This window comes from Kryptolebias marmoratus, linkage group LG3 (genome assembly GCF_001649575.2).
Source record: "Kryptolebias marmoratus isolate JLee-2015 linkage group LG3, ASM164957v2, whole genome shotgun sequence".
Classification (NCBI taxonomy): domain Eukaryota; kingdom Metazoa; phylum Chordata; class Actinopteri; order Cyprinodontiformes; family Rivulidae; genus Kryptolebias; species Kryptolebias marmoratus.
The window spans coordinates 1,695,338-1,721,061 of record NC_051432.1 but is presented as its reverse complement, the minus strand read 5'-3'; the positions used below and the strand labels follow the sequence as shown (position 1 = coordinate 1,721,061).

Here is a 25,724-nt window from a genome sequence, read left to right as displayed (position 1 = left end):
ACAAATAATACACAAGTACAACCCCAAACTTATACCAACTGATCAACTGATTAGGCAGATTATTGCCAGTTTCTAAATATAAGGCAGCAGACAGGCAGGGAGCACACTGAGTGGATTAACAGTCTGTTGTCACACATGATTTTACAACCTTGTATCAAATAAACAGCACTTTCTGTGACATGGGGTCCTTTTATGGCAGATGGACATTTTTGGCATGACACCGTCAGACCTCACAGAAAGTTGACTGGAATACTGTGCTCATTTTTGAGTGACCAGTGTGAGTGAAAATGGTAAGGCTGTAATAATGAAAGATCTGTTTGGGTAATTATAAAGTTTTTCTGGGATCTTGGCCATCGAAAAACCCACAAACCCAACAGGTTAAATGGAGATGAGGTAAGGTAAAGCTTTAAAGTTCCAGTTTTTTTTTTTTTTTAAAGTAATAATCTGTGGAAAGCTTATAAAAATTAAATTCTGGCTCTTTGCATGACATCCGTTTGGAGAAATACAGGTTAATTTTGCCTGGACTGACGAGCTGCCTTCTTACAACAATTTGAAATGAAAAAAAATTCACAGCAGGTCACGCAAACAATAGTTTCAAACCTTTTTATCACCATCAATTTTGCATTGCACGATTAATTATATAGAATTTTGAGGCTATTTGCAAGTGGAAACAGCAGCAGCAGCTAGCTGTAGCACTGCTGGTGCAACCTGGGGGCTGTTCTTGCAGGAATACTTCAGTGTTTCTGCTGCAGCATCTGTGTGATGCAAAACAGATTGCAACACAAAGGTTTATGAACAGATTGGCATTGACATTATTAATTGTTTATAACCTTCTCACAGAACTCCACTTTCAAAGATTGGGAATATCTCTTTATTGTCCCCAAGAGACAGTTTGATCCAAAGGTAGATTGTCAAAGACATTACGACTCTATGTAAGAAAAAAAAATCTAGTGGTGCTGCTGCAAACAGAGAATTGCTCTCTACCACATCTACTACCACAACACATTTCATTTTATTATCTATAAAACAGACAGCATTGTAGCCATTTTTGTATTAGCTAAATTTGATTAGCTGTGGCAGCCATCTTGAATTGGGCTGACTTCAAAAGTTATTTAGTTCTAGCTGTACACCCAATTGTTAGATTCTGCCACTTTCATTACAAATCATTCAGTGGTTTGTGAGATATTTTGCTAACAGACCAATTAAAAATGATTTATCAAATTCATGAATGTGATGCTTATGCAAACATAAAAGAATCCAGTTTTTCTTTTCAGTCAGGTTCTCACAGCCACAACAAAGTGTCCCAAACAGCCAAGGATAAGTGCAGTTGTGTGTGGTAGAAATTATTGAGTAATTAGGCATTCTTGGTAAAAAAAAAAGATTTACTTCAACACAACTCTCATCTGTCAATACTTTGTCCTTGAACAAGAACAACAACAAAAAAAAAAGAAAAAAAAATGTTCCCACGGAGCAATAAACCCCAAAAATATATTTTAAAATGACAGTTCTGATTTTTTTTTTTGGAGTGGAAAGGTTATTAAAGGTTATGTGTTGTAGATAGCTCTTTGAATGACCTCACACAGATTAGTTCTGACCGGTTTTATGAACCTTTTATGAAATTTTTAACACCTTTTACAACAGGTAAGATATTACTGTGGGTGGCACAGCGGCACAGAGGTTAGAGCTGTCGCCTCCCAGCAAGAAGATTGCAGGATTGCGTCCCGGCCTGGGGCCTTTCTGAGTGGAGTTTGCATGTTCTCCCTGTGCACATGTGGGTTTACTCCAGATACTCCAATTTCCTCCCACAGACCAAAAAAAAAACCAAAACAAAAAAAAAACATGCATGTTAGGTTAATTGATGACTCTAAAATTGTCCCTAGGTGAGAGTGTGAATGGTTGTTTGTCTCGTTCGTCTATATGTGGCCCTGCGATGGACTTGCGACCTGTCCAGGGTGTCCCCTGCCTCGCGCACAATGACTGCTGGGGATAGGCACCAGCTACCCGTGACCCGGAATGGAGAAGCGGTTAAAGAAAATGGATGGATGGATGGACTCCAGTTTCCTCCCACAGACCAAAAACATGCATGTTAGGTTCATTGGTAACTCTTAAATTGTCCCTAGGTGTGAATGGTTGTTTGTCTCTATGTGTGTCCCTGTGATGGACATGCAACCTGTCCAGGGTGTCCCCTGCCTCGTGCACAGTGACTGCTAGGGATAGACACCAGCTCCCTGCGACCTGGAAGCTGAAAACAAAGAAAAGATAAAGAGCTCATTCCATCTGTGTACAGATGGAAAGTACTGACGTGAGGCTAAAAATACGTGTCGGTGCGATACAACCTTAACTTCAAAAGAAATAACATAAAAAGAAACAATGATGTGTCCAAACCGCAAAAAAATAAAAAAAAAAACAAAAACAAAAACAAAAAAACCCGACACAAGTAAGCGCACTAGAAAGAGTGTTTCTGGTAGTTTCGAGGTAACATGTGATGGACTGTGAAATGAAAGGAGATTTAAAAAGCTGGAGCTGATGTTAACACCTTATGTGTGTCGGACATAATGACAGCCCAACCAGGAAGTGCAGAATCAGTGTGTGACTCAGCAGGCCAGTAAATAATCCACTGTAAGATAAAGAGCTGCCTCACACCTCAAACATGTACCAATTTAGACCTTTTTATTGTTTTCCTTTTAATCACAAGTGTCTAAATCCACATTGTACAAGTGATCCTCTAAAGAAGCAAAAAACAAACATCCTGAATGAAAGGAATATCAGCTGTGGGGGAAAGCTGCCGTCAGCTTTATTTGTCTATGAAACCAATTTTTAACAAAGTCGGGAAGTTGTTTTTAAAGTACAACGAAAGCTTTTTGTTTTTTACATGGTTGTGTTATATTGTTCTTCGTTTTTACTGTTAAAAGAAGCATCAGAGAAGCAGAGATGAGTATAACTGGAGATCCTGTCCATGAACAAAACACACAGGGTCAGAGGTCAGGGGGGCAAGAACTGGACGAGCTGAACCTTCACCGGGAATGAGCTTGAACGTGAGCTGAGGATGAAGACACAGCTCGTGTTTTGGTTACACAGGGACCAGATGGCCCTCAAGAGTGGCTTGGGTTCCTCACAACCCAAAGAAGTCACTGAAAGTCCTCTGTTTGTAAGGTTAAAACGGTAAGATTAAGAAGAAATGAGGCATCCTGATCAGATGCCCAAACCATCCGTCTGTACATCCATCTTTACAATTTCCCAGAGAGGGAGTTTTCAGGTGTCCATGTTTGAATAAATTCTGCATTTCTTTCTAGGTAAACTGTGATCGTATCAGACTCGGTACAGTATTTTTTTCATTTGCACAAACACACAGCTACCAACACACTGGACAAGGCTGTCTGGGAGGTGCGCCTGTTCAGGGTTAGTTAAATAAAATGATTCGAGCATTGTGATTGAGTGTGCATGCTAACTAACAAACAAATACAACGACAGTCCATCATCAGCAGGCCCAGGACCCCTCAACGGTCTGGAGTTCAGATTCGAGCTTCAAGTTATAGGCTGTAATAGTTGACTCTTTGGCTTTGTGTGACAACACTTACTGTTCTCTTTCACACACAGAGGCTGCTGTTTTATTCCATATGTGCTTTAGATAAAGGCATATTTTGAGATTTCATATGTAAGCGTATTGATCGTGGTATGGTGTGAGGGAGTGTGTTGGGTGTAAAGGGTCAGAGACCTTCCTCTGAGTCACTGACCTCTGAACTCTGCTTTGACCCTTGTGGGTGCCAGCTGAGCCCTTTTTTCAAATTGTGTCAAGATTAACTGCTCTGTTTTCCTGAGCTGTCCATGGTTACATCAACTTTACATTTTTTAATATAGATTTTCTCAGCTGAGCTTCCAGCACTGTTCTGTAAACATTAACTGCATTTAAAACCTACATATGGACTAAAACAGGGTTCTCGTGACAATTTTGTCTATGTACTCATTTATATCTGAGCTTCTCGTCTCCATTCTTTCTAGTTTTAAACTGCGCCGCCTCAAAGACCTTCATTACATTTAATTAAAGAATCCTAAAGTTGCATCTATTCTATTAAGCTAAAAAATGCTGGAATAATATGTCTAAAAACAATGTATCAACTGGAGAAAAATATTAAGATCACCCTCATTCCCTGCAGGAACCTCATCCACCTTTCTCAGTGTGTCGTAAATAAAACCCAGGGGTTTCTGCAGCGTACTTTTGCATCACATTTCTCACGTTGTACAGCAAATTTTCTTTGTTAGTGTGTTGGGATGTTGCGAGATTCATGTTAAACATAGAGATGTTTCCTTTAAACTGAGCTTGACAATATGCTACTGATTCAATGGTCAAATGAGGTCCTCAGATTGGGTTTGCCGGATCCCTGGTGGAGCTCTAAGAGAACAATCAAACTAGACTTTTTGGAGGACGTGTTTCTGGCACGGTCTCACTTTCGCAACCATTTGCCTTCCCTTTTATTGCCTGCCTGGGGACTTCCAGGCAGAGCGCATCCTTCCTGCCATCTGGGTAACTTGTCTCTCAATGAGATGCCTTTTCAGTGTGGGTTGTCTTGCTATCTGAATCAGACTAGTATGGAGCCACCATGCCTCCATCCTAAAGTGCGAGGTCCCGGTCCTGGCCCCGGTCCTGGTCCCGGCGTCCTGCTCTGAGGGTTCAGCGAGGTTCGACAACGAGCTGCACTCGGGCGTTTGAGGTCCTGATGGCGTCACTGCACGGGCTTTATACAGATGCTCTAACATCATCTGCTCTTTCCCAGATGACTCATGAAACAGCCATTTGTCCTTTTAAATATGAAAAATAAATTAAATTTCAAAACAACATTACTCACAATGTTGTAAATGTGACAAATGTCTGCTTGTTGCTAAAGTGCTTATTTATATTTTGAGAGAAACGAGTCCTAATACTATAACAACAACCAAAAAGAAGTCCTGTGAGACACTAACCCAAACACTGGAGCCAACACAACCAGACTGAGCATCCCTCCTTCCACTGGTGGTCGATATCTAATTAAAACACCAGACGTGTGTGTGTGTATTTTCATCCGTGTTTGTTGATGAGGGTGTTTGATTAATGGTCCATTTCCTTCTCATTTCACACTGAGGTTAAAACTATAGGTCACCTCAGCTGGTATCCCGCGGGGGTTTGTCAGTGACCCTCACACACGCACACACACCCCAACTCACACACATACACAAATTTGTATTTCTGTCCTTATTAGGACAATGTACTGACTTCTATTTGTTTGTGTAGCTAGACCCAGACCCTAATCTTCCAACAAAACACAACTTTAACCAACTTTAACCATGCCTAAAGCCAGTATCTCACTGGGCTGCGATTGATGGCGACCAGTTGGTAAAAGGAGTGAAGTGAAGTGAAATTTATTTATATAGCACTTTTCAGCAACAAGGCGATTCAAAGTGCTTAGTCGGTAAAATGTCTCGAAATGTCTGCAGGAAGTTTCAGTTTCCCTGCATATGTCGCAGAGGATGGTGGATGTGGTCAATGAAATAATGAGAACGCAGTTTTGCAAGCTGTGCACACCAAAACAGGCCGTGATTTTCCCTAATTTGACTTGCACAGCTTACTGGATGCTTGGTCTTAAACACTCTGCAACAAAATATTTGCCTTTTTCCTCCAATTTTAAGTAGCAAACTAGTCTCTAACAGTTGCATCCCAGGCAGATACTGGCTAAACTTAATTCACTCTTTAGCCCTAAACCGAACACTTAACCCATAAATGATGTTCCACCATATTAGCACCAGGCTGTGGTCCCCATAAGGACTACTGGTCTGAACAGGGTAAGTGACTGTCTAAAGATGGAAAAAAACCCAGATCCATTGTTTAAAATATCTGTAAAAATTAAAACAAAAACTACAAAATGGCATCAATAAGACTGAATTTTAAAAAGGAAATAAATCACTGTTATAGACACGGTAAATTACCCCAAATCAAGAAGCAGTATATTTCCTTAATTTTTACTGATTATTTGCTGAAAAGACGTGAATTTTCCAAAATAAAATATTATATTTTGGTCAAATTTTCTTAAACCAACTGCTGGTATTCTAAAGCATTTTCCCCAAGACACACACAGATAGAAATTCATAAAAGGGTATAACACTCTCAGCTGCCTGCAGTTACCTTCGTGTTATCAGACTGATTGATTTAATCTACGTAACTCAGGCGTTACAACTCTGCAGCATCAGATGAGCTTTAAAAAATAACCTGACATCAGGGTCGGATTCTGTTGATCCTGCAAAGTAAAACAGAACTTGTGATCACTCCTAAACGGTTTTGTCTCGGTTAAACAGAGCTGAACGCCGAACATCACCAGCACCTGAGGTTTACAGGGAACTACAAGGGAGGAAGTGACATTTTATTTTAATTTTTTTTTCTCGTTTGTAGCTCTTGCCTGTTTCCTTCTCTCACCTTCTATCCTGCTCTTATCCTGGTTCCCCTCTTTCTTAATAACACTAACAATTAATCTCTCCTCTCTGTCATCGCCCCTGTCATACAGGCTCCATGTTTTCTCTCATTACATCTGAGTGTGTGTTTTTCTGATTGAACTTTATTTGACATGACCCTCTTTGCCTGGTCCTATTGTAAATGAAAGACGGTGGGGGTGGGATGTGGGGCTCTTGATGGAGCACCGACAGCCCCCTGCATCCTGCCTCATCTGCTGGGAGGACAGGGACACAAAGCCATCTGTCCTCACCGCGCCACACACAGACACACTTACATATGTATGTGCACAGATTTCTCAGTGACTGGACTCCGTCAACACACAGGGCTGATTCTGATAGGCTGCTAAACGCACAACAAGCAGATGGAACAACGGCATAGCAGAAACGTGAGGGTTTTGTCCTCCCCCCCTCCATAGGATGAAGAGCGAGAAGAGAGATCACACGCCCACCTGCCAGGACACCACACACGTAGACCAGTCCAATCCTCAGGGCGCCGTGGACCATTTCAAGAGGGACTCCCACCAGCAGCTGCATGGCCATGTTCAGGCTCAAATGTTCAATCCTGTGACACACACACAAACACACACACACATTAAAACTGTTAGGGTCCGAGTGTTAAATACATCCAGATTCAGATTAAAGTGGCTGAACACAGTTTTGGTCTTCTCTGTAAAAGTCTCCTTTAACATTTTCAGCAAACTCTTTAGCTTGTTAAGACATTGACCAAAGATGCTTAAAATTATTAAAAATAAATAAAATTAAACTTTAATGAAGCAGTTTCATTGACACCACATTAAAAGGATAGTGCAGCTTTTTTGAGGCGAGGTTCTGTGAAAAGGTTATGAACAATTAATATCTCCCCTGCTGCAGAACATGTTTGGAGAAAAAGAGCTGAATTCTGACTGGACTGAAGAGCTAATGGCTAGTCTGAGGGGGGTCAAGACTGCTGTTGTCCGAAAGCAGCTCTAATCTAAAATGTTTTATAGCAATTCGTTTGAACATTGTGTCATGAACTTTTACATTGCCATCAACTTTGAATAACAGCAGAATAATTTTGAAGAGTCCTGCCAGGAAAAAGGCAAAGAGGAGACGTATGGATGCAGTTCGAGAGGACATGGACGGAGTTGGATGGAGGACAGAGTTAGATGGAGGAGGAGGGCTCGCTGTGGCGACACCTGAAAAGGGAACAGCTGAAAGAAAAAGAAGAATTTTGAAGATTCCTGCTGTATGTCTCCCAGCCTGCACCAGAACTGCTGCAGCTAGCTGCTGGTGAAATTTCCGTTTGCAAAAAACTCCATAAAATTCTGTGTAAATAACCATGCAATGCAAAACTGACAGTGATATAACAACCTATAAAATAATATTTGCATGAACCACTATCATGTTTTTGAGGTCAGAACTGTTTTAAGACATCAGCAATCCACTTTGGTCTTTATCACACTTGGACTAGCCGTTAGCTCATCAGTCCTGTCAGAATTACACTCTGTTTCTCTAAGATGGGTTTGTTCAAAGAGTTATCTACAACCATCGAGGTGTGTTATAACTAGAGGCAGGACAAGCAGCTGGAAGTTGAAGCCACAAAGGATGAGCGCCCCCTGTAGGCAGGCAGCACTGCAATTTTTGAGTCCCACCACGCCATATAAACAGATGTTTTCCTGACTAAAGAATACAAATACACTTCGAATATTTTTTTCAGGTGTTGATCCGTGTAGTCCTTACCTTGCTGCTGTACTTTCAAAAATATTTTTCCCGATATGTTTAGTTTTAGGTAGTGTTTTGAAGCTTACTGATGTCAATGTCCCCAACAAATCAGATATTAATTGTTCATATTTTTTTCCACAGAACCTCACATCAAAAGATCTGAAGAATTATTTAAAATCAGGAAAACACAAAGTAACAAAACCAAGACCTGTGTGCCCCACACAAACATTTTTAATTGTGTGAACAGAAATTTTAAAAAGAAAATTCAAACTTGCAGCTTAACTCCTGGCTCATGTTTCCATTTCATGAATATTAGAAACGGCATCTATAAAATTCACAAACAAACTCTCAGTCAGCACTCTCGACACATCTGTGTGGCTTTATCCTGATCCAGTAAATGCTAAAGGTGTAACAGAAACAAATACAGACAAGAAGCCCTCGGTTTCCCCTCCACCAACTGGCTGTTGGACAGAAGCTTGTCCTGACAGCATTATTGTAATAAACACAAAAATTGCCCCAAATAAACCCACGCACAGAAGCATAAAAATCCTCCAACAGAGACAGGATAAAACAAAGAAAATAATCGATGCGGACACCTCAGCTACAGAGCATCATAACAGCGATCAGAGAGAAACAACAGGACATATTGATTAGCGGGTAGAAGCCTGTACAGCTGCACAAGGAGAAGTCCTCTCCGGACAACAGCTCCTGTCTTTATCTACACTGCTAATGAGGCTGTAAGGAGTGGGCTGCACTGTCAGGCAGAGCCCTACATACCCATGAGGAGGTCCTATTGTGTTCAAATGACCACACTTCGTCAGTGGACTCAACAAAAGCACCGTTTATTCTCTTTATCGTGAGAGGGCAAAACTACAGCTGAAAGTGATTTCACTCTACTGGTACATTTCAGAAATGTTAACTATTGCTTTGGAATGAACTTTACACAGAATCACAAACGATTCAGGATTAGAAAAACTCATTGCTCATAGAAAAGAAAACCCACAAACACTTGGTCAAGCTCTGAAACGTGTTCATGCTCTGCTTTAGACTAAAGAGGTAAAAGTATCAGTGCAGACATCGGTGTAGTTAGGCCTTAACATTTGTGCTTTTAGCACCGCATGTTGTCAGAATAGTCCCAGATCTCACAACAGAGGTGTGTTACAGTTTGAGCCTGGTACTGTGTATTTTGGGCACCATGACATTGAGATTACAAGTGTACAAACAGCTGATATTTGTTGCAGGCGCATTAACTCAGTTGTATTGTGGATATTAGAAGGTTAGAGAGGAGGTGGAAAAGAAATTCTCTCCTGCTGCAGCAGCTGAGTGATGCAACTTTGTCAACATCAGGTTGGTAAAGAGGGGAGAGCTTTATTATGTTGCTGGTCGAAGGTTCTGAAACGCTTTTGTTTGTATGTTTTCACATCTTTTCCACGTCCAAAAAAGAACTTCAAAAGCCTGAAAAACCAGAAAAACCAGGTTTGAGTTCCACAGAGAACAAATGCATTTCTTTCTTTGCTCTTTTCATGATCCACAAACAAATTTTAGACATCTATTAGGCTTGCAGTTTTAGACAAGATCTTGAGGTCCTTTCTACCTAAAAATGCTCACTGCCTCCTGAGACCTGAGTAGAGAGAGCTCACCTCTCAAATGTGAGAAAACCTGAAAACAATCAAATGATTAATAAGCTCATATGAGTGGGTCTGAAGCTAACAATGGGTGGCGTGGTGGTGCAGTGGTTAGAGCTGTCGCCTCCAAGCAAGAAAGTTGTAGGATTTCCTCCTAACCTTGGGCCTTTCTGGGTGGAGTTTGCATGTTCTCCCTGTGCTCACGTGGTTTTACTCCGGGTACTCCGGTTTCCTCCCACAGACCAAAAACATGCATGTTGGGTTAATTGGTAACTCTAAATAGTCCTTAGTTGTGAGTGAGAGGGTGAATGGTTGTGTGTCTTTGTGTCCCTGTGATGAACTTTAGACCTGTCCACAATGATGGCTGAAGATAGAAACCAGCTCCCTTTGACCATGAAAGGAGAAGTGGGTAAAATGGATGGATGGATGGATGGATGGATGGATGGAGCTAACAGTGTTAGCACTGCTGAGCTGAGCAGTGGTTCACAAACTGAGTCTGGTGTCAGCCTCTGTTGTCAGTTTCTGTGAAGCTGCTTTTGGTTTAAAACTCAAATGTTAGTTTTATTTATTTATTTACATGTTTCCAAAGTAAGAGACAAAAGAAATCAAAATAAAATATTGTAAATGAAACCATGTGTTCCTTGAAGGAGTGCACATCAGCCGCCACTTTACAGGACAAAGTTTTGAGCAACGATTATGTGTGATCTGTTAGAGCTCAAAGTGTGTGTTTGGGGATGACTCTCAACTACTACCACGCAAATAACTGTAAAACTGACTGACTTAAAGCCATTCCGTTTTTACTAAGACATCATAAGCTGTGGCAGTCATCTTGAGTCAGGTTGATTTCAAAAGTTAACCAGTCGTAGGTGTACACCCAATGATTGCTTTCTGAGAGTTTCATTGAAATCTATCCAGTGGTTTATGAGATATTTTGCTAACAGACAGACGAATGACAGACAACACACACAAGTTTGTTGTTCTATCCTTATTAGACGACTCCATGACCGCCTGTCTTTTATGGCTGGCGATGGATAATTAAATAAACCGTCCATATTTACCAGAAAGAAAGCTCATTAAAAGCCAGCCTTTGAACTGAATGCTTCAAAAAAATTCTGGACCTTGAGCAAATTTTGCTCTTGATCCTTGTTTACTCCATCTTAAAAAAAATTAATCCAAAAATCCTGCTGAATTACTTCTGTTGTGGAATAATTTCATTTATCGCAACACGCAGGAAAAAAAAAGGCAGTCAAAGTCATTGTGTGAGGATTTCCCAAAGTTGTTCATTCCCAGAGTTTATTTTTCCCCAAGTCCCCGTCCATAAAAGTCCGAATCATCTCAGCGTTCCTCTGTCATGTTGTTGTATGCTGCTGTTAAAACAAATAAAACTACAGCTCATGACACCTCCTTTTCTCAGCAGTCCCTTAAACTTCATCTTTTCACCATCCGCCACCAGCCCTAATACCATCAGAAGCTGCAGGTTCTGTGAAGTAAATTACCATTTTATTACTTCTCTTTATTGCTGGGACTAAATTACCCCTAGGAGTAATTAAATCGGGATGACCTGGACTGAACTGATAAAAAAACACATTTTTTTCCCCGCAGAAAAGGAGGGAATATCTGGTGGGACTGATCAAATTAGTCATTATGTTACAAATTACATTGAAATATTGTGACAGCACCATCAAAGAATATGCACATTACACCAATAATCTGAGAATAATGACTTCTTTGGGACATTAATACAACAGGTATCCCAGAAGATAACTCCTCTTTTGTTGATTTGCTTTGAAATTTCTCACATAGTGACAATTATTAGCTGTGGTGTGACACATAATTGTTACTTGCCTAACTCGTGTTTTTTACCTTCTTTGCCGCTTGATTTGTAATGTGGAAAGATAACAACTGTGTGTTTGTCAAAATTAAGATTTTTATGTAGCAACGTTTCATCAGTTTCAGATCTGAGAAAGCCTGAATCACCCCAGACATAGCAGATACAGAGCAAAAATGTTTGGAAACACCTACGGGTACCAGGTGTTACAGTTTTTAAAAGACACCTCTGTTTCTCAATCATTAAAGCTTAAATTGTGCTCATTGGAGGTAAACATCCATAAAATAAATATAAATTTAGATGTTCAAAATTGAGCCAAAAACTGTATTGTAAAGTGTTACAAAAGACTGAAACGCACTTGCAAGTTTTGAACTCACCCAGTGTGCATGAAAACGTAGCTGAAGTACCTCCAGGCCTGGGCTCGGAGCTGGGGGTGGTAAGGTAGGGGGCTCTTCAGGAAGGACGGGCTGGACACCTGCAGGACCAAGCGATCCAGCTGGATCCCATAATACATGAACACTGCTACCTGCAGAGCACAAAACAAAAAGCTAGGGAGTTGAGGGAATAAAGTTTGGTATACGAATCACAACAAGTCAGGTATTAACATCAATTACTATAGCGAACGGATGGAAGACGAGCACGATCTTTATTTATCAGACCAATTTGTGTATTATATTACATGTACCAATGGATAAGCATTGAATCACCCTTATTCTTTTGTTTCTCCTCCCACTTCTTGCACATGAATAATACATCAGGATAGAATAGTTTGCTGTAATATTTGGTAAAAGTATACATACATATATATATATATATATATATATATATATATATATATATATATATATATATATATACATATACATCCCCAGAACCAGAACCAAACGAGGAGAAGCAGCTTTCAGTTTCTATGCACCACAAATTTGGAACAAACTTCCAGAAAACTGTAAAACAGCTGAAACACTGGGTGCCTTTAAATCTCAACTTAAAACCCACCTGTTTAGAGTTNNAATTAGGGTTAGAGTGCGGGTTTTTGATGTTTGTCTCTTTCTTACTGTTTATTCATTGTCACATGCTGTTTTTATTTTGTTTTTTAATTATGTAAAGCACCTTGAAATGCCTTGCTGCTGAAATGTGCTATACAAATAAAATTTGATTGATTGATTGACATAGGAGTAGACAAAATCTGCAAAAGAACCCCCTAAGATTTCTCCATAGAGAACAATGGTATTCACAGTTCTAAGGTTCAGGCTGACTTCACAATAAAAACATTGTTCAGAGTTTAAACAGGTTGTGAAAATTGGACTTTACACGACTGAACTGGCATTAATATCTTTAATCGTTTTTACAGAGTCACAGTTTGCATTTTATGATTTTACCACAGAATGTTCAATTTATAGTAAGACGACGTCACATACTCTTTGAACTGTATGTTAGCTTTTTGTCTAAACTTGTTTTTTTTTGTCTTCACATTTTTCATACATCAAAATGTAGGCATTTTTGTCTTCTTTCACCCAGTGTGTCTCTAACTGCTGTAGGACTTTTCTCAAATACCTCCCGAGTGCAGATGGCACACATTCACACTCTTGTAGACTTTCATTATTTAGGATTTTCTTTTCAAAATCACAAAATTTTAACTTGTCCTATCGCCTACATAAAACACTGTAGACTCATAAAAATTGTCATGTGTGATGACCAGCAGCTTCTGCCATTTACTGTACAAACATCCTCTCAATACAATTTTTTGTTCCCACACAGCAACACAGTTTGTTTGAGGCTTATTTTGTACTCTGCATTTCTGTCTGCCTTTGAAGAGGAATCCTATCAGGGAGTGTGAGACGTGTGTGGTTACCATGGTGATCCTAATGAGCCACAGGCAGCAGATTTAACATTTATTATAATCTTGGTTCTCTTTTGAACTTTTTCCATACAGCTTACATCAAAATGTCAACATTTTTGTCAGCTTAGATTATTACAAAAGTTAGTCCCACATTATTGCTGAGTTTTATAATAAAGAACATTCACATCGGCTACAATGACATGTCTTATTTAAATTAAGTAACAACACACAAAACTACACAAGAAGTACACCGATACCCCCCTGTCGCTGAGGGTCTTGAACAAAGAAAGTTCTTAGATTTTAGATGAGTGTTTTTCTTAACTGGAATTGAGCAGGACGTACAAATCCACGTCCTTTAGTGTTGATATTGTTTGATTCCAAGAACTAAAGCATCAAGAGAGACCATCAAACAGGCTTTTTTGGATAGCGGCCTTACTTATGCCTAGATGCATCCACACACCAAAATAGAAGTTGGTATGTTGCTAATTTTTGAAGTTATCCAACTCACAAGATTTACATATATATTGTGGTGGCAATCTTGGATTTTGACATGGCAACCCATTTTTTCAATAGCGACCTTACTTATGCCTATACGCATCCACACAACAAAGTGGAAGTTGGTACATTGCTTCTTTTTTAAGTTATCCAGCTCACAAGGTCACGGACGGGAGGTAGGATGGACAGACAAAGGGTAATTCCAAGTCCCTTCTTTGCATTGTGAAAGGGAACAAAAAGTCATTTTACAGTATTTTTGATAAATATTTATCTCTTACAATTCAGAAACTCATATTCCTATTCCTATTCGTCTTAAAAAAAAAGATCAATGAACACATAATGGTTTTGTCCTCTCAACTTACCTCAGCAATGGTGATGGCCAAGATGAGCCAGGGAGGGGGGCAGTATGTGTAGCTGTCAAAGTACCACTTGCGGTCGACCTCGCGGGGCAACGTTTCATAGGCAACGTGGCGAACTAACCGCTGGGGCAGCCCCAGGCCGACCTCGTCTCTGAGACTGCAGCCTTTCAGCTGCCTGCTCCCCTGCAGAATGGCCCTCCGGAAACTGTTGGAGCGCTTGTTGCTCATCTGGATAAAGGAAACCAGGAGACGCAAAGAGCATGGAGGAGATGGGCGAAGGAGGAGGAGGAAAAAAAATGGAAGGACAAGGAGAAGAAGGAGTCAAGTGAAATGGATTCATTCATTAACAAATACACTTCTAAAATTTCAAATATACTTCAATCCTCCTCAGTTTTCTTTCATCCACACACAACTTTTACCCGATTGTGACTCTGGAGTATCATTTCACGACCAACATGCTGTCTTAACGTGTCTCGGGAAAAAGTTCTGTTTTTGCTTCAGAGCTAGTTTGTCGTTCAGAACCAGTTTGAAGGCACCATCCGGTTTTGTTTTCAGTCAAATAGTCAATTATCAAAATTAACCATCAAGCATAATTCCATCTATCACGTGAAAGGTAATTACTAGTTCTCTGTACTCTAATGACTAGCCAGCAGTATGAATTAACATGCCAAACATCTTAACTTTAATGGGGAGAATGGTTGGGGGCACATTCAAAGACATGCTAACGGTTCGGTAAATTCTTTCTCATTTTCATTTGTGGCTTCTGTAGTTTCATTTGGAAGTTTCCACACACTTCTACCCAATATGAATGTCATGGCTGTATGAAGTTCCTAATGATTTACTTCAAATGAGATTTTCTTTGAAGCCTACAGTACTGTTTGTACAAAAAATATCTTTGATGAAAATTAGGAACTTGATGTGTAATTATTCGTTTATAGCATTTTAAGCTTATTGGAACTTTTTCGCTCCATAAGTCAGCCTTTCCCACCTATTGAGTTGCCTTTAAGAACTGCTATTTCTATTTCTTTGGCTGGGTTTAGGCATCAAAGTCATCGGGTTATGTTTTGCAATAAAAGAACACATCAGCCAAATGAACCATTCAGCTAATGGCGCAAAAATATGTTTCTTTTTTTATGGGTCAATACCTCAGTAACTGTGCAACAGGCGAGAATAATGAGCAGGTATTTAAGCTGCTAGCGTGGGAGGCAGCTTATAGTTACGATCAGGCACATGAGCTTTACTGACAATGCTTGTTCAGGATAAACTCACTATATCGGTACTGAAGAGAAAACATATGTGCAAAAATGTAGCTGTCTTATTAAACAGCAGATTTAGTCCTTAATGGACAGTTTGTATATAAAAAGAAAACTAATCCCAGAGGCCCGAGGTTATCTCAGTCATCCTATCACCTGATTTAGGAAAGAAACATCTGAATTATTTATTGTTGCACACATAGAAAGCTGTATCAGGCCAAGCTTTCTGCCTTGATCAGCATAGTCTAAAACCTTTGTGCCATTTATTACACTTGCTGAGCACCTAATAAAATTCTGCCTGACAATGCAAAGACATCTATCTCACCTTTTTTCTCCCCCACAGTCTCTCTACTTGTTTCACTCTGTCTCCTTCTTGCACCTTCTCTAGTCTCCCTTTTTTTACTTTGCTGTCGATGTGACGCGCCAAGACTACTTCTGTGTCGCTGCAACTGCAACAGCTGCTACAGCTGGTTTGGGGGTACTCAATTGTACATATTTCTGGGGTAGATTCTGATCGCCCTAACAAAATGAACCCTCAACCTTTTGCTGAAACCAAGTTAAAACGAAACAAAAAAATATAAAAAAAATGTCTGTTTGTCCATTTGATTAATTGGTCTGTGTCCTCAGCCCCTTTACTTCTAGTTTTCCTCAAAAAACATTGCCCAAAAAAGGAAGAGAAAGTCATTTTTGCTAATTGTGCTAATGTTCACCAAATTAAGGGGAGTGTGGCCTAACTCCTGTCAATCACTCAACCCCATAGACATGCAGGAAATCTTCTGCTACCCTGTTTGGGCTGTAAAGAACGAGCCCATTTAGAAGGATTCTGTGTTTTTCTAGTGACTGTTTGATGCTGATGCTGATCCAGACTTCACCAAAATGGGAAACAATCAGTGTAAGACATTGTTTGTCAGTAATTTTCTTATTTTTCAAATATTTATTGTATATTTTAGGGAGCCTTCTAATCCAAACAATAACCCCCCTTTAGTTAAGAAAAATGTTTGTGATTTTTTTTTTAAATATTGATGCCGATGGGTATGGAAAAGGTTCATTTTGACAAGAAAGAAATGAAATATTATTTCTGCAGAACACATCCTGTCTGTCAGGATTCGGTTTTACTGTGTGTTTCTTTTTGTATTTAGTGTCTGATTCTGGTTTCTTTTGGTTTGGGTTTATTGTCGTCTTCACGTTTTGTCTTCTTCTCTGTGCCTCTGTCATCAATCACTTCTCCTCAGTCTCTTGTCTGCCTGCCACGCCCATCTACACCTGTCCCAAGCTTTGCAATCATCTCACCTGTGCCCACTTCCCCTAATTACCTCCTGTCTTTAAAACCCAGCCATGTCCTCCACCTACTCGCTGGGCCGTTGTCCCCTCTCGTCTTATGTCTCAGGTTTGCTTGTGTCTCAGTTTTGGATTTTGTTATGTTTGGTTTTGCTGCCACGTCAACCTTTGTTTTTGATTATCTTTTATTTTAATCAATTTGTTTATTTTGAAAGATGAGTCTGCGCTCTGGGTTCGCCTCCTTCCACCCATCATGACACTGTCTGACTATTAAATGATAAAAGTTTTAGACAGTTAAAATGTATTTTTTTATTACTCTACTTGGAATTGCAGATATTTTAGATTTAATTGTTCTGGCAGATATCTTGAATTAATGGTTTTGTGAGAGGAGAAAGGCTATTATCGAGATCTAAAACAGTAATGAGAGAGAGCAGTGTGTTTTCATGGTATGATAAAACACCCTGCCATAAACTAAACCTGTCCAACTCAGACGTGTTGAGTGAACAGGACATGTTACTGTTCGCTCAAATTAATGTTAATATTTACAAGATAAATAATAGCAATTATTACAATTATTTGCCTACTTGTTTGGGGATCTACAACCCCCCCCTTGAGTTAAACCTTCTTCCACGACCAGTGTGACCCTTTCTGTAGCGAGAAGGGGCGCTGCAGCCATAACAGCTGTCAAAATATGTGATTTTTCAATGTTTTTTATGCTTCTAACAGAATTTTTTACCCAAAAAATGATCGTTTGGGTGTTAATGTAACTCAAACTTATCAGGGGTTTTGTAAAACTTTGTTTGAGGCAGAGCCAGTGTCTATCTCCAGTGGGGGACACCCTGGACAGGGACACATAGAGACAAACAAGACAAACAACCATTCACACACTCACTCACACCTAGGGACATTTATAGAGTTACCAACTAATCTAATGTGCATGTTTTTGGTCTGTGGGAGGAAATCAGAGAAAGTCCACACAGAAAAGATGAGAGGCAAACCTGCTGCCTTCTTGCTGTGAGGTGACAGCTCAAACCACTGCACTACTGTCCCGCCCATGGAACATTTCCTTTTACAGATTCACTTCAGTAATTTTTTTATACTCTTTAACATAAAATACCCCAAACATATCTATTCAATTTGCTGTTTGCAATGTGTTAAACAGGAAATACTGTATTCCAAGAGGGGTAAATTCTTTTTCAAGGTACTTTGCTAAACCTTAAGTGAAAATTAGAAATCACTACAAGCAGAAAACACAATAAGAAGACACTTAAAGTAACAAGATCAATAAAATTAGTGGATAGCCTTTGAAGTGTAACTGTTTAGAGATAAAACTTTGGGGGGTGAAAAAAAAAGCCAATTATTTCAGCCGTAAAGTTGAGCCTAGAAAACTGTGGGAAAATGATTACAGGTTACCATGGTCACTTCTGGACCTCACAACAAGGCAAAGTGCACACACAGACCTCCCCCTGGCAGCCTTGCTCCATAAAGACAGTCAATTCTTCTGCTGAAGTGATTGTAATTCCTCTCCTTTTAACAAACACAAAAGAAGGAATGGCATTCTACGTGCTGACCCTGTGCCAAGAGGCGGAGGGAGAAGGAGAGAGACGAGCCGAAGGAGACAAATGGGCGTTCAAGCGGCAAGAGACAGTTGGACTGTTTGATCAACAGAAAACACAATAAGGGAAAAGAAATGTTCGTCAGAAGGAGGCGAACAGAAAGAACAAGCAGAGAGAGAAAATCCACACAAGGAGAGAGAGGAGCAGAGCTTTATGAGCTTCTTCTCATAAATGTGACACATGGTGGAAAGTCTGAGGAACCGTTTATGTTTTAATCTCTGGCACCCGACGATGGTGCGCTGGTGTCTACAGAGTGCCTCTAAACCAAAGTTACTGTCTAACCCATGCCTCTGTCACACAGTTCAGACAGCCAGAGGGAAAGTTTCTGAACCAGATTCAGGTTGTCTGTGTTATCAGTTTCTCTGACTGAACACACATTTGGTTTACTGGCAATTCTATTGTCCCAGCGTGTGTGAGGCTGCATGTACGAACCAATTCTGACTATTTTAACAGCTATATTTATCATAAATGGGCATGTGCAGTATTTTAATAAAGAGTTATAAAGATGTGGATAATAGGAACCACGCATGTTGATAGTGGTCCAGTCAGCGCTAATGTTAAATATAGATGTGTTTCTGTTGTAAGAGTTAAATTATGGAAAAGTCTTGTTAAGTTGAAGACAGAGAAATCAGTATTGGGTTTTTAAAAAGATTTGAAATTGAAGTTAATTATAGATGATAATGTTAAGTAAATCTTATTATGAAGATTGTGATGTTTGAGGTCCGTTGCTGAGATGTTTATGTTGTTTGTTTATTTAGATAAAAAAAGAAAAAGTGAGGTATTGTGTGCTTTATTTCCTTGCTATTATTGTGTTCTTTTTCAATATGGGCAGGGTCTGTTTAGATAATTATTACAATATTTTTTGTTTATGTGAAATAATAATGACATGTGGGAGTGGAGAACATTTATTTATGGGCATTACCGCTATGTGCACAGCAGCAGCCACATCATTGTCATATTTATGTGGTTCGCCAAGAACACAAAGGAAACGTTACATATCTGCAGCTCTGACAAGACAAATAAGACACGCAGTGCAAAGACCTATGTTAGCACAGAGTAGCATGAGACTGTGCAACGTGTTGGGTCAATGGTACATAACTTTTGTTATTGTGGTGTGTTTGGAGACAGTGGGACTGACAAAAAGACAGGAGACAGAACTGGAAGTGGCAGAGCTGAAGATGTTGAGGTTCTCCTTGGGAGGGACACGGATGGACAGGATTAGGAATAAGGTCATCAGAGGTACAGCACAGGTTGAAGGACTGGGAGATAAAGTTAGAGAGGCCAGACTGAGATGGTTTGGACATGTGCAGAGGAGGGACAGTGGGTATATTGGTAGAAGGATGTTAGAGACGCAGCTGCCAGGAAAAAGACAAAGAGGAGACATATGGATGCAGTTAGAGAGGACATGGAGGGAGTTGGAATGAGGACAGAGGACAGAGTTAAATGGAGGAGGAGGACTCGCTGTGGTGGTCCCTGAACAGGGAACAGCTGAAAAAAGTGTGAGGTGTATGGGATGTTTCAAAGCGTCTGCTACCAAACCTTTTGGCATGACCAATAAATCTGCGGCAACCTGACATTTCTGGAGTCCACGCAGCCAGAGCATCAGAAAAGTAAAGAGGTGATTTTGTCAACTTATTTTCCTATAGCCACGTATCTCCATGCACTTTTGAACCGCAAGGCAGATATGCAAAAGGAGACCGTAACATTATTTTGTTAAAGTGCCAATATACAACATTTTAAACCTTAACACATCTAACAGCTACTTGCTATACAAAGACAAAGTGACATATAATCTTTTTCTATCAGACCGCAACGGGGTTGAGCTTAAAACTATCACAAATAATATATTATTGTTTCAACTCCTTATTTACAAAAGGTTGTAGTGCTCCAGGTCCAAAAGGCGTCTCATTCGACTCATCGTGGGGATAAAAATGATCGATTACACAACTTCTGTGATTTATAATATCTGCTGGTGACATCAGAACCTGTCAGTCTGAGTTTGGTTTAGAACAGCAGCTGTTTGATTTACATTTAATCCACCAGTTCAGATTCGTTTTAGCTCAATATCTGCAAAATTTGGAGTTATAGCAGCTTTTGTACTTTCTAAGGTTGATTAGCTGTGGCGACCACTTTGAAGCTAGTTGACTGTAAACGTTAATCAGCTGCAGATATAAGTCCAACGATTACTTTCTGAAAGTTTCATTGAAATCCATCTAGAGGTTCATGGGATTTTTTGCTAACAGACAAGCACGCTTGACTCCGTCGATTATTGCTAAAGTTTTAAACAAAGGTCTCATGCGATCAGTTAGCACCCTGAGCAGGCGTTGGGGATGACTCTCAGCTACTACCACACCAGATTATAGCTCTATATCGGCAACAAATGATTGGGTTATGGCCATTGTGGGGTTTGCTAAGGTCAGTTAGCTGTGGCAACCATTTTGATAAGAGAGTTGACTCCAAAAGTTAAATCAGTAGTAAATGTACATTCAAGGTTAACTTTCTGAGAGTTTCAATTAAATCTGCCTACCGGTTCATGAGATATTTTGCTAACAGACAACAGAACAAACACACACACACAAGCAACTGCACGTTTGTCCACCATTTTGTGTTGCGGTAACCGCAAAATGTTTTTCCTTTGGGTTTGGTAGGCTGCTTGGGTTGTGAAATACCATGTGACCTACTCCGATGATGGGCAGAGTCACAAACATCAAGGTTTGACGCAGGATAGGCGAGCACCTCTTCATGTGTCGGGCTCATTGATATAAACAGGAAATGACCATCTCTCACCCGCTGCCACAAAGGCAGAAACATCATCACCTGTTGCAGCTGCTGTCATAAGAAGCTTCCAAGTGTTTTCTCAGTCCAAACCATACTTTTTTTTTTTACCCTGATTTATCCCACCTTGTAAAAAAAGAAACTACCAGCAAAGGAACAGAGTGCTTTAAAGTGTAGATGCTTCCAGAAGTGAAAAGCTATTAGGAGGCAGTTTCTGCCCTGACCAGCCAGGCAACACTTCAGAGTGATGTGTGAGACAGAGCTGAACAGAAAAAGGCCAAACATACAAACTGAAAACAAAAAAGAAAGCAAAGAAAGAGGGGGGGGAAACGCTGAGAGAGTACGCAACAGAAAAGGAAGACAGCGGTAAAGGTGAAGAGGGTGAAGAGACGGAGAGCAGGAGGAGGTAAAGAGAGGAGTGAGCTGTGATTTGAATGCTGCCGGTGACGCAGCGGCGAAAGGCAATTACTGACAATCATGCTGATGGAGGAGGTGCTGTGCAAAGAAGAGACGGTGCGCCAAATAAAGCTCTCGCAATCTGTCTCTGTCTGCCCTGGCCTCTGCGTCTACCTCCATTATCCGCCCAGACGTTTCTCCACGCTTCTTGCCAGCACGCCACCTTTATGTTCGGCTTCTGCTGTAAAGTGTAGCAGAAACCAGCCGCTGCTTCGGAGGAAACGCCGACTCCTCTCTGAGGTTCACCTGTGCTTGGGACGTTTGTGGTGTTCGTTGATGTGCTGTGAAACGTTTCAAATGTACGTTGTCACTGTCTGTAGTGTTTACTAGAAAAATAATCAAATTAAGAGAAATTGCATTTTCTGCAAAAATGCAGCATCAGTGCTGAGTGCTGGACTGCAGAAATTAACTGGAGAAGCTGAAACAGCGGAAAAAATAAAGCAGAACACGAGCCAAAAGCTAAATGTAGCAAAAAGCTAAATGCAGCAAAAACCTGGATAAAAGCTAAAGGTACCAAAAAACTGGCTAAGAGCTAAAAGTAGCAAAAAGCTGGCTGAAAGCTAAAAGTAACAGAAGTCCAGCTAAAAGGAGCATAAGAAGACAAGAATAGAGCCAGTAAGCTAAAACAGATTTGAAAAAGAACAATATTTTTTGAAGGAATTGAAGAGATCTTAATGTGTTTTTAAGGAAAAATGTTGTAAATACAGTTAAAGTATAAAGTCACAAACATTAAAAGTCATAGCGCCCTCTTCTTTAATTGTATTTAAGCTTTTATGAGCGTTGAGGATCCTGTGGTACAAAGCAGGATTAGAAGTTTGTTAACTTCAGGTTCAACCTGCTCTGGAGCTGAATTCACCAGAGGAGGTCAAGACACCTGAAAGCACCACATCCTGAACAAATAAATGAAGGCCTAACATTCCTTGAAGGATACATATACATATCATCTACTGCCTTACATGCCAGAGTTTCAAACTAGGATCATCTTACATTGAGAAATAACTGAGTCAGAGCCACTTCAGACAAACCTTGAACATAACACTATTCGTTATTCGACATGATGTTGCACAATGTCTCGTGATGTCAGCATCTGTGTTGTGAATCTGCCTCTCAGCTCAGGTTCCTCGTCGTTTTTACCACAAATTGATTCACAGTTTCATTTGACAGTTAATAGCAAAATATTCTACAAATTGTCAGGAAACAGTAAAACGAGAATCTTTTCCCAGAAGAAAAAGTAATACTAGAAGGTAAGAGAAGTCAAACATGCAGTTTTAGGACTACATGTTTTGTTCAACAATCAATGTCTTTGGTAAAAAAAACAATACTGTATGTTGATGAACGTCAGACACAAATATTATTATTATTTTTTATTTTCTTTCCTGTTTTTTGCCACACGAATGCCTAAAACATTGAGGATAGGTATGATAAGAACAACAAACATTAAATGCCTACCATTCCTTGAAGGAAACACATATCGTCTTTCATTTCAGTGTTTTAGGGTAAGATCGTGTTATGCTGAGAAAGGACAGAGTTGCAGCTATTTTGATCAAAACATTGTTGTGCATGACCTCATGCGATATCGCAAGACATTAGGCTCGAAGTATGTGCTGTGAATGACTCTCAGCTGCGGTCACATCCAATTTTAGCTCAACATCTGTAAAACCTGCTGAGTAATGGCCAATTTTATGTTAGCTAATGCCCGTTAGCTGTGGCGGCCATCAAGAAACAGACTGACTTCAAAAGTTTTTAAAAATCCCTCCAGTGGTTCAGTTATTGGTAAAGTTTTAAACAAAGATCTTGCGCACCCTGCTAGCACTCAGAATATGTGCTGGGGATCAGTCTCAGCTATTAAAACACCAAATTTTAGGATTAATATCTATTAAACTGATTCAGTCATTTTAGTTTTAGTTTTTTAAGATCAGTTGGATGTCGCAGCCTGATTGAATTGAGTTGACTCCGAAGTTTAACTAGGTGTAGATGTCCGTTCAGTAATTATTTTCTGCAACCTTTCATTATAACTTGTCCAGAGGTTCACACAGACACTGGGCCCAAACAGAATGATCCTGCCTTCGCCTCGGTGGAGGGGGGGGGGGAAAGCAGACAAACGGTATGTCCACAGTGATGAACACTTCTCATCCCTCGCTGTCCCACTTCCTGTAACACACTCTGACCTACACACTCTCACATGATGTAAAAGGACACCGCAAGAACTACTGCGGACATTTTTTTTTCCCCAGCATCCTACAACCCTCATTCCTCACTCTCTGTATCACAATGAGCAGCTCTGACGAACGGGTGACGGGAAAAATACACACACACACACACACACACACACACACACACACACACACACACACACACACACACAAACACAATGAATTCTATACAGTCTGAACAAACACGGCCAATCCCTCCATAGTTACTGTTTCCCACAGAATGACTCCTACTCCAGGAGCACTCCACACAGTCCTGGCTTCAGCCTCCTGCGCAGCAACTACAGCGAGTGAAAGGAAATAAGGAGGCCAGGAGGCAGCGAGCCCAGATGGAGGTACTTGAGTGAGATGCAGCAGCAGGCGGCAGTGTGAAGGGGAACCTGAAAGTGGGGCAAGGTGAGAGTAAAGGAGGGAATTTATCACCGTGCGGAGCATCATCTCCTCTCACGAAGAATCCCCACCCTGTTGCCGAGGTGATCTTGGAATATGGATCCTGGGGCTTAATATAAAAATTGGACCCCAAAAAAATAATAATGCAGACTACACTGAGTGTAGGGTGTTTTTTATGTGAAGGGACATGGCTGCAAATCACAAATAAGCCTTACATTTGTGCTCCTAAACCCAAACTCTAAACTCTAATTCATGCCAGGTCAAAAGGTCGATTGATTTTCTCCCCAGCGTACGAGAACAAACTGAATATATTCTGCATACTGACATCGCTGCTGCTTTCTTCTGCTTGTAGCTCAGAAACAGCATCTTACCAGGTTGACAAAGTCCTGGTAGCAGATCTTTCCGTCGGCGTTGCCGTCTGCGAGCGCCAGCAACACTTCCAGTTTGTGGGGGTCGAGTTCGGATCCGTGGGTGGCCAGCAAGTCCCGGAACCGCTCGGTGCTGATGAAGCCCGAGTTCTTCGGGTCGTACTGCAAGTGAACATACAGAGGCGGTGCAAAAGAATGGTTACAGCTACTTGTAAGCTTTTTTTCTTTTTTGCAGCGAACTAACGCAGGACAAGAGTAACTTCAGGACAGGAGAGGAAGCGGAGACGTGACACAAACGTCAGGATCCAACAGTGCAGCCGAAGATTACAGGAAGCCGTCAGCTGTGGTTCAGAGGCTTAAAGTGTTGCCTGTGTTTGTTTATTCAGAATAGAGAAAGTATTTAAACTTGTCTGTAGAGGGTTGCAAAACTACCTACCCTCTTGAACTACTTGTATTTAAATGAATGTTCAATTGGACACACACCAAATATTCAGATTACTAAAGTAGGACAGGAGCACCGTAGTTAAATAAGATCCACCTGTGGACAACCAGTGTGTCAAATGATATTATCATATACAGTGTACCCCTGTTCTGATAACCCTCACAGTCAACATCTCTTAGTCATGAGACTTAAACCCTCTCATCATGCTGAGAGCACCATCCCCACAGTGAAGCATGGCGGTGGCAGAATCATGCTGTGGGGATGTTTTTCATACACAGGGAGTGGGAAACTGGTCAGAGTTGAAGGAAAGACGGATGCTCACCTGCCTGGAGTCTTTCAGTGATTTGAGACATTCAGACACACGCTCAAACCTTTTTGTGTCTGAATGTCTCCGAACAAAGATAAACAAGCCATTTGTTTAAAAGAATTAACAAAAAGATTAAATTTTAATAAAACACATCACGACCGTTCATATACATTATGAATCCCTCTCGTCTAATTCCAGCTCACTCTGTGCCGCTCTGACGTCTTCTCTCAGCTGGACGCTCATCAGTGTTTGGGATCAGGCTCTGATCTCCAAGCTGAATGAATGTGTACGTCAGTGAGAGGAC

At 40.5% G+C, this 25,724-nt stretch overlaps 1 protein-coding gene across 9 annotated transcripts in view; it reads right to left on the bottom strand.

Annotated features, from left to right (window-relative positions):
* rhbdl3 (rhomboid, veinlet-like 3 (Drosophila)) overlaps positions 1–25,724 on the bottom strand; it is a 77,244-nt gene that overhangs the window by 4,513 nt on the left and 47,007 nt on the right. For 5 of the 9 annotated variants that reach the window (XM_017432096.3, XM_017432097.3, XM_017432098.3 and 2 more), the window contains 4 exons: positions 24,675–24,833; positions 14,329–14,553; positions 12,009–12,157; positions 6,927–7,039 (listed from right to left, as the gene is read on the bottom strand). In XM_017432096.3, coding sequence (XP_017287585.1) covers positions 6,927–7,039; positions 12,009–12,157; positions 14,329–14,553; positions 24,675–24,833 — 646 coding nt within the window. The remainder of the gene's footprint in view (positions 1–6,926; positions 7,040–12,008; positions 12,158–14,328; positions 14,554–24,674; positions 24,834–25,724) is intronic. The other 4 variants (XM_025009552.2, XM_037975024.1, XM_025009553.2 and 1 more) reach the window with 1 other exon arrangement.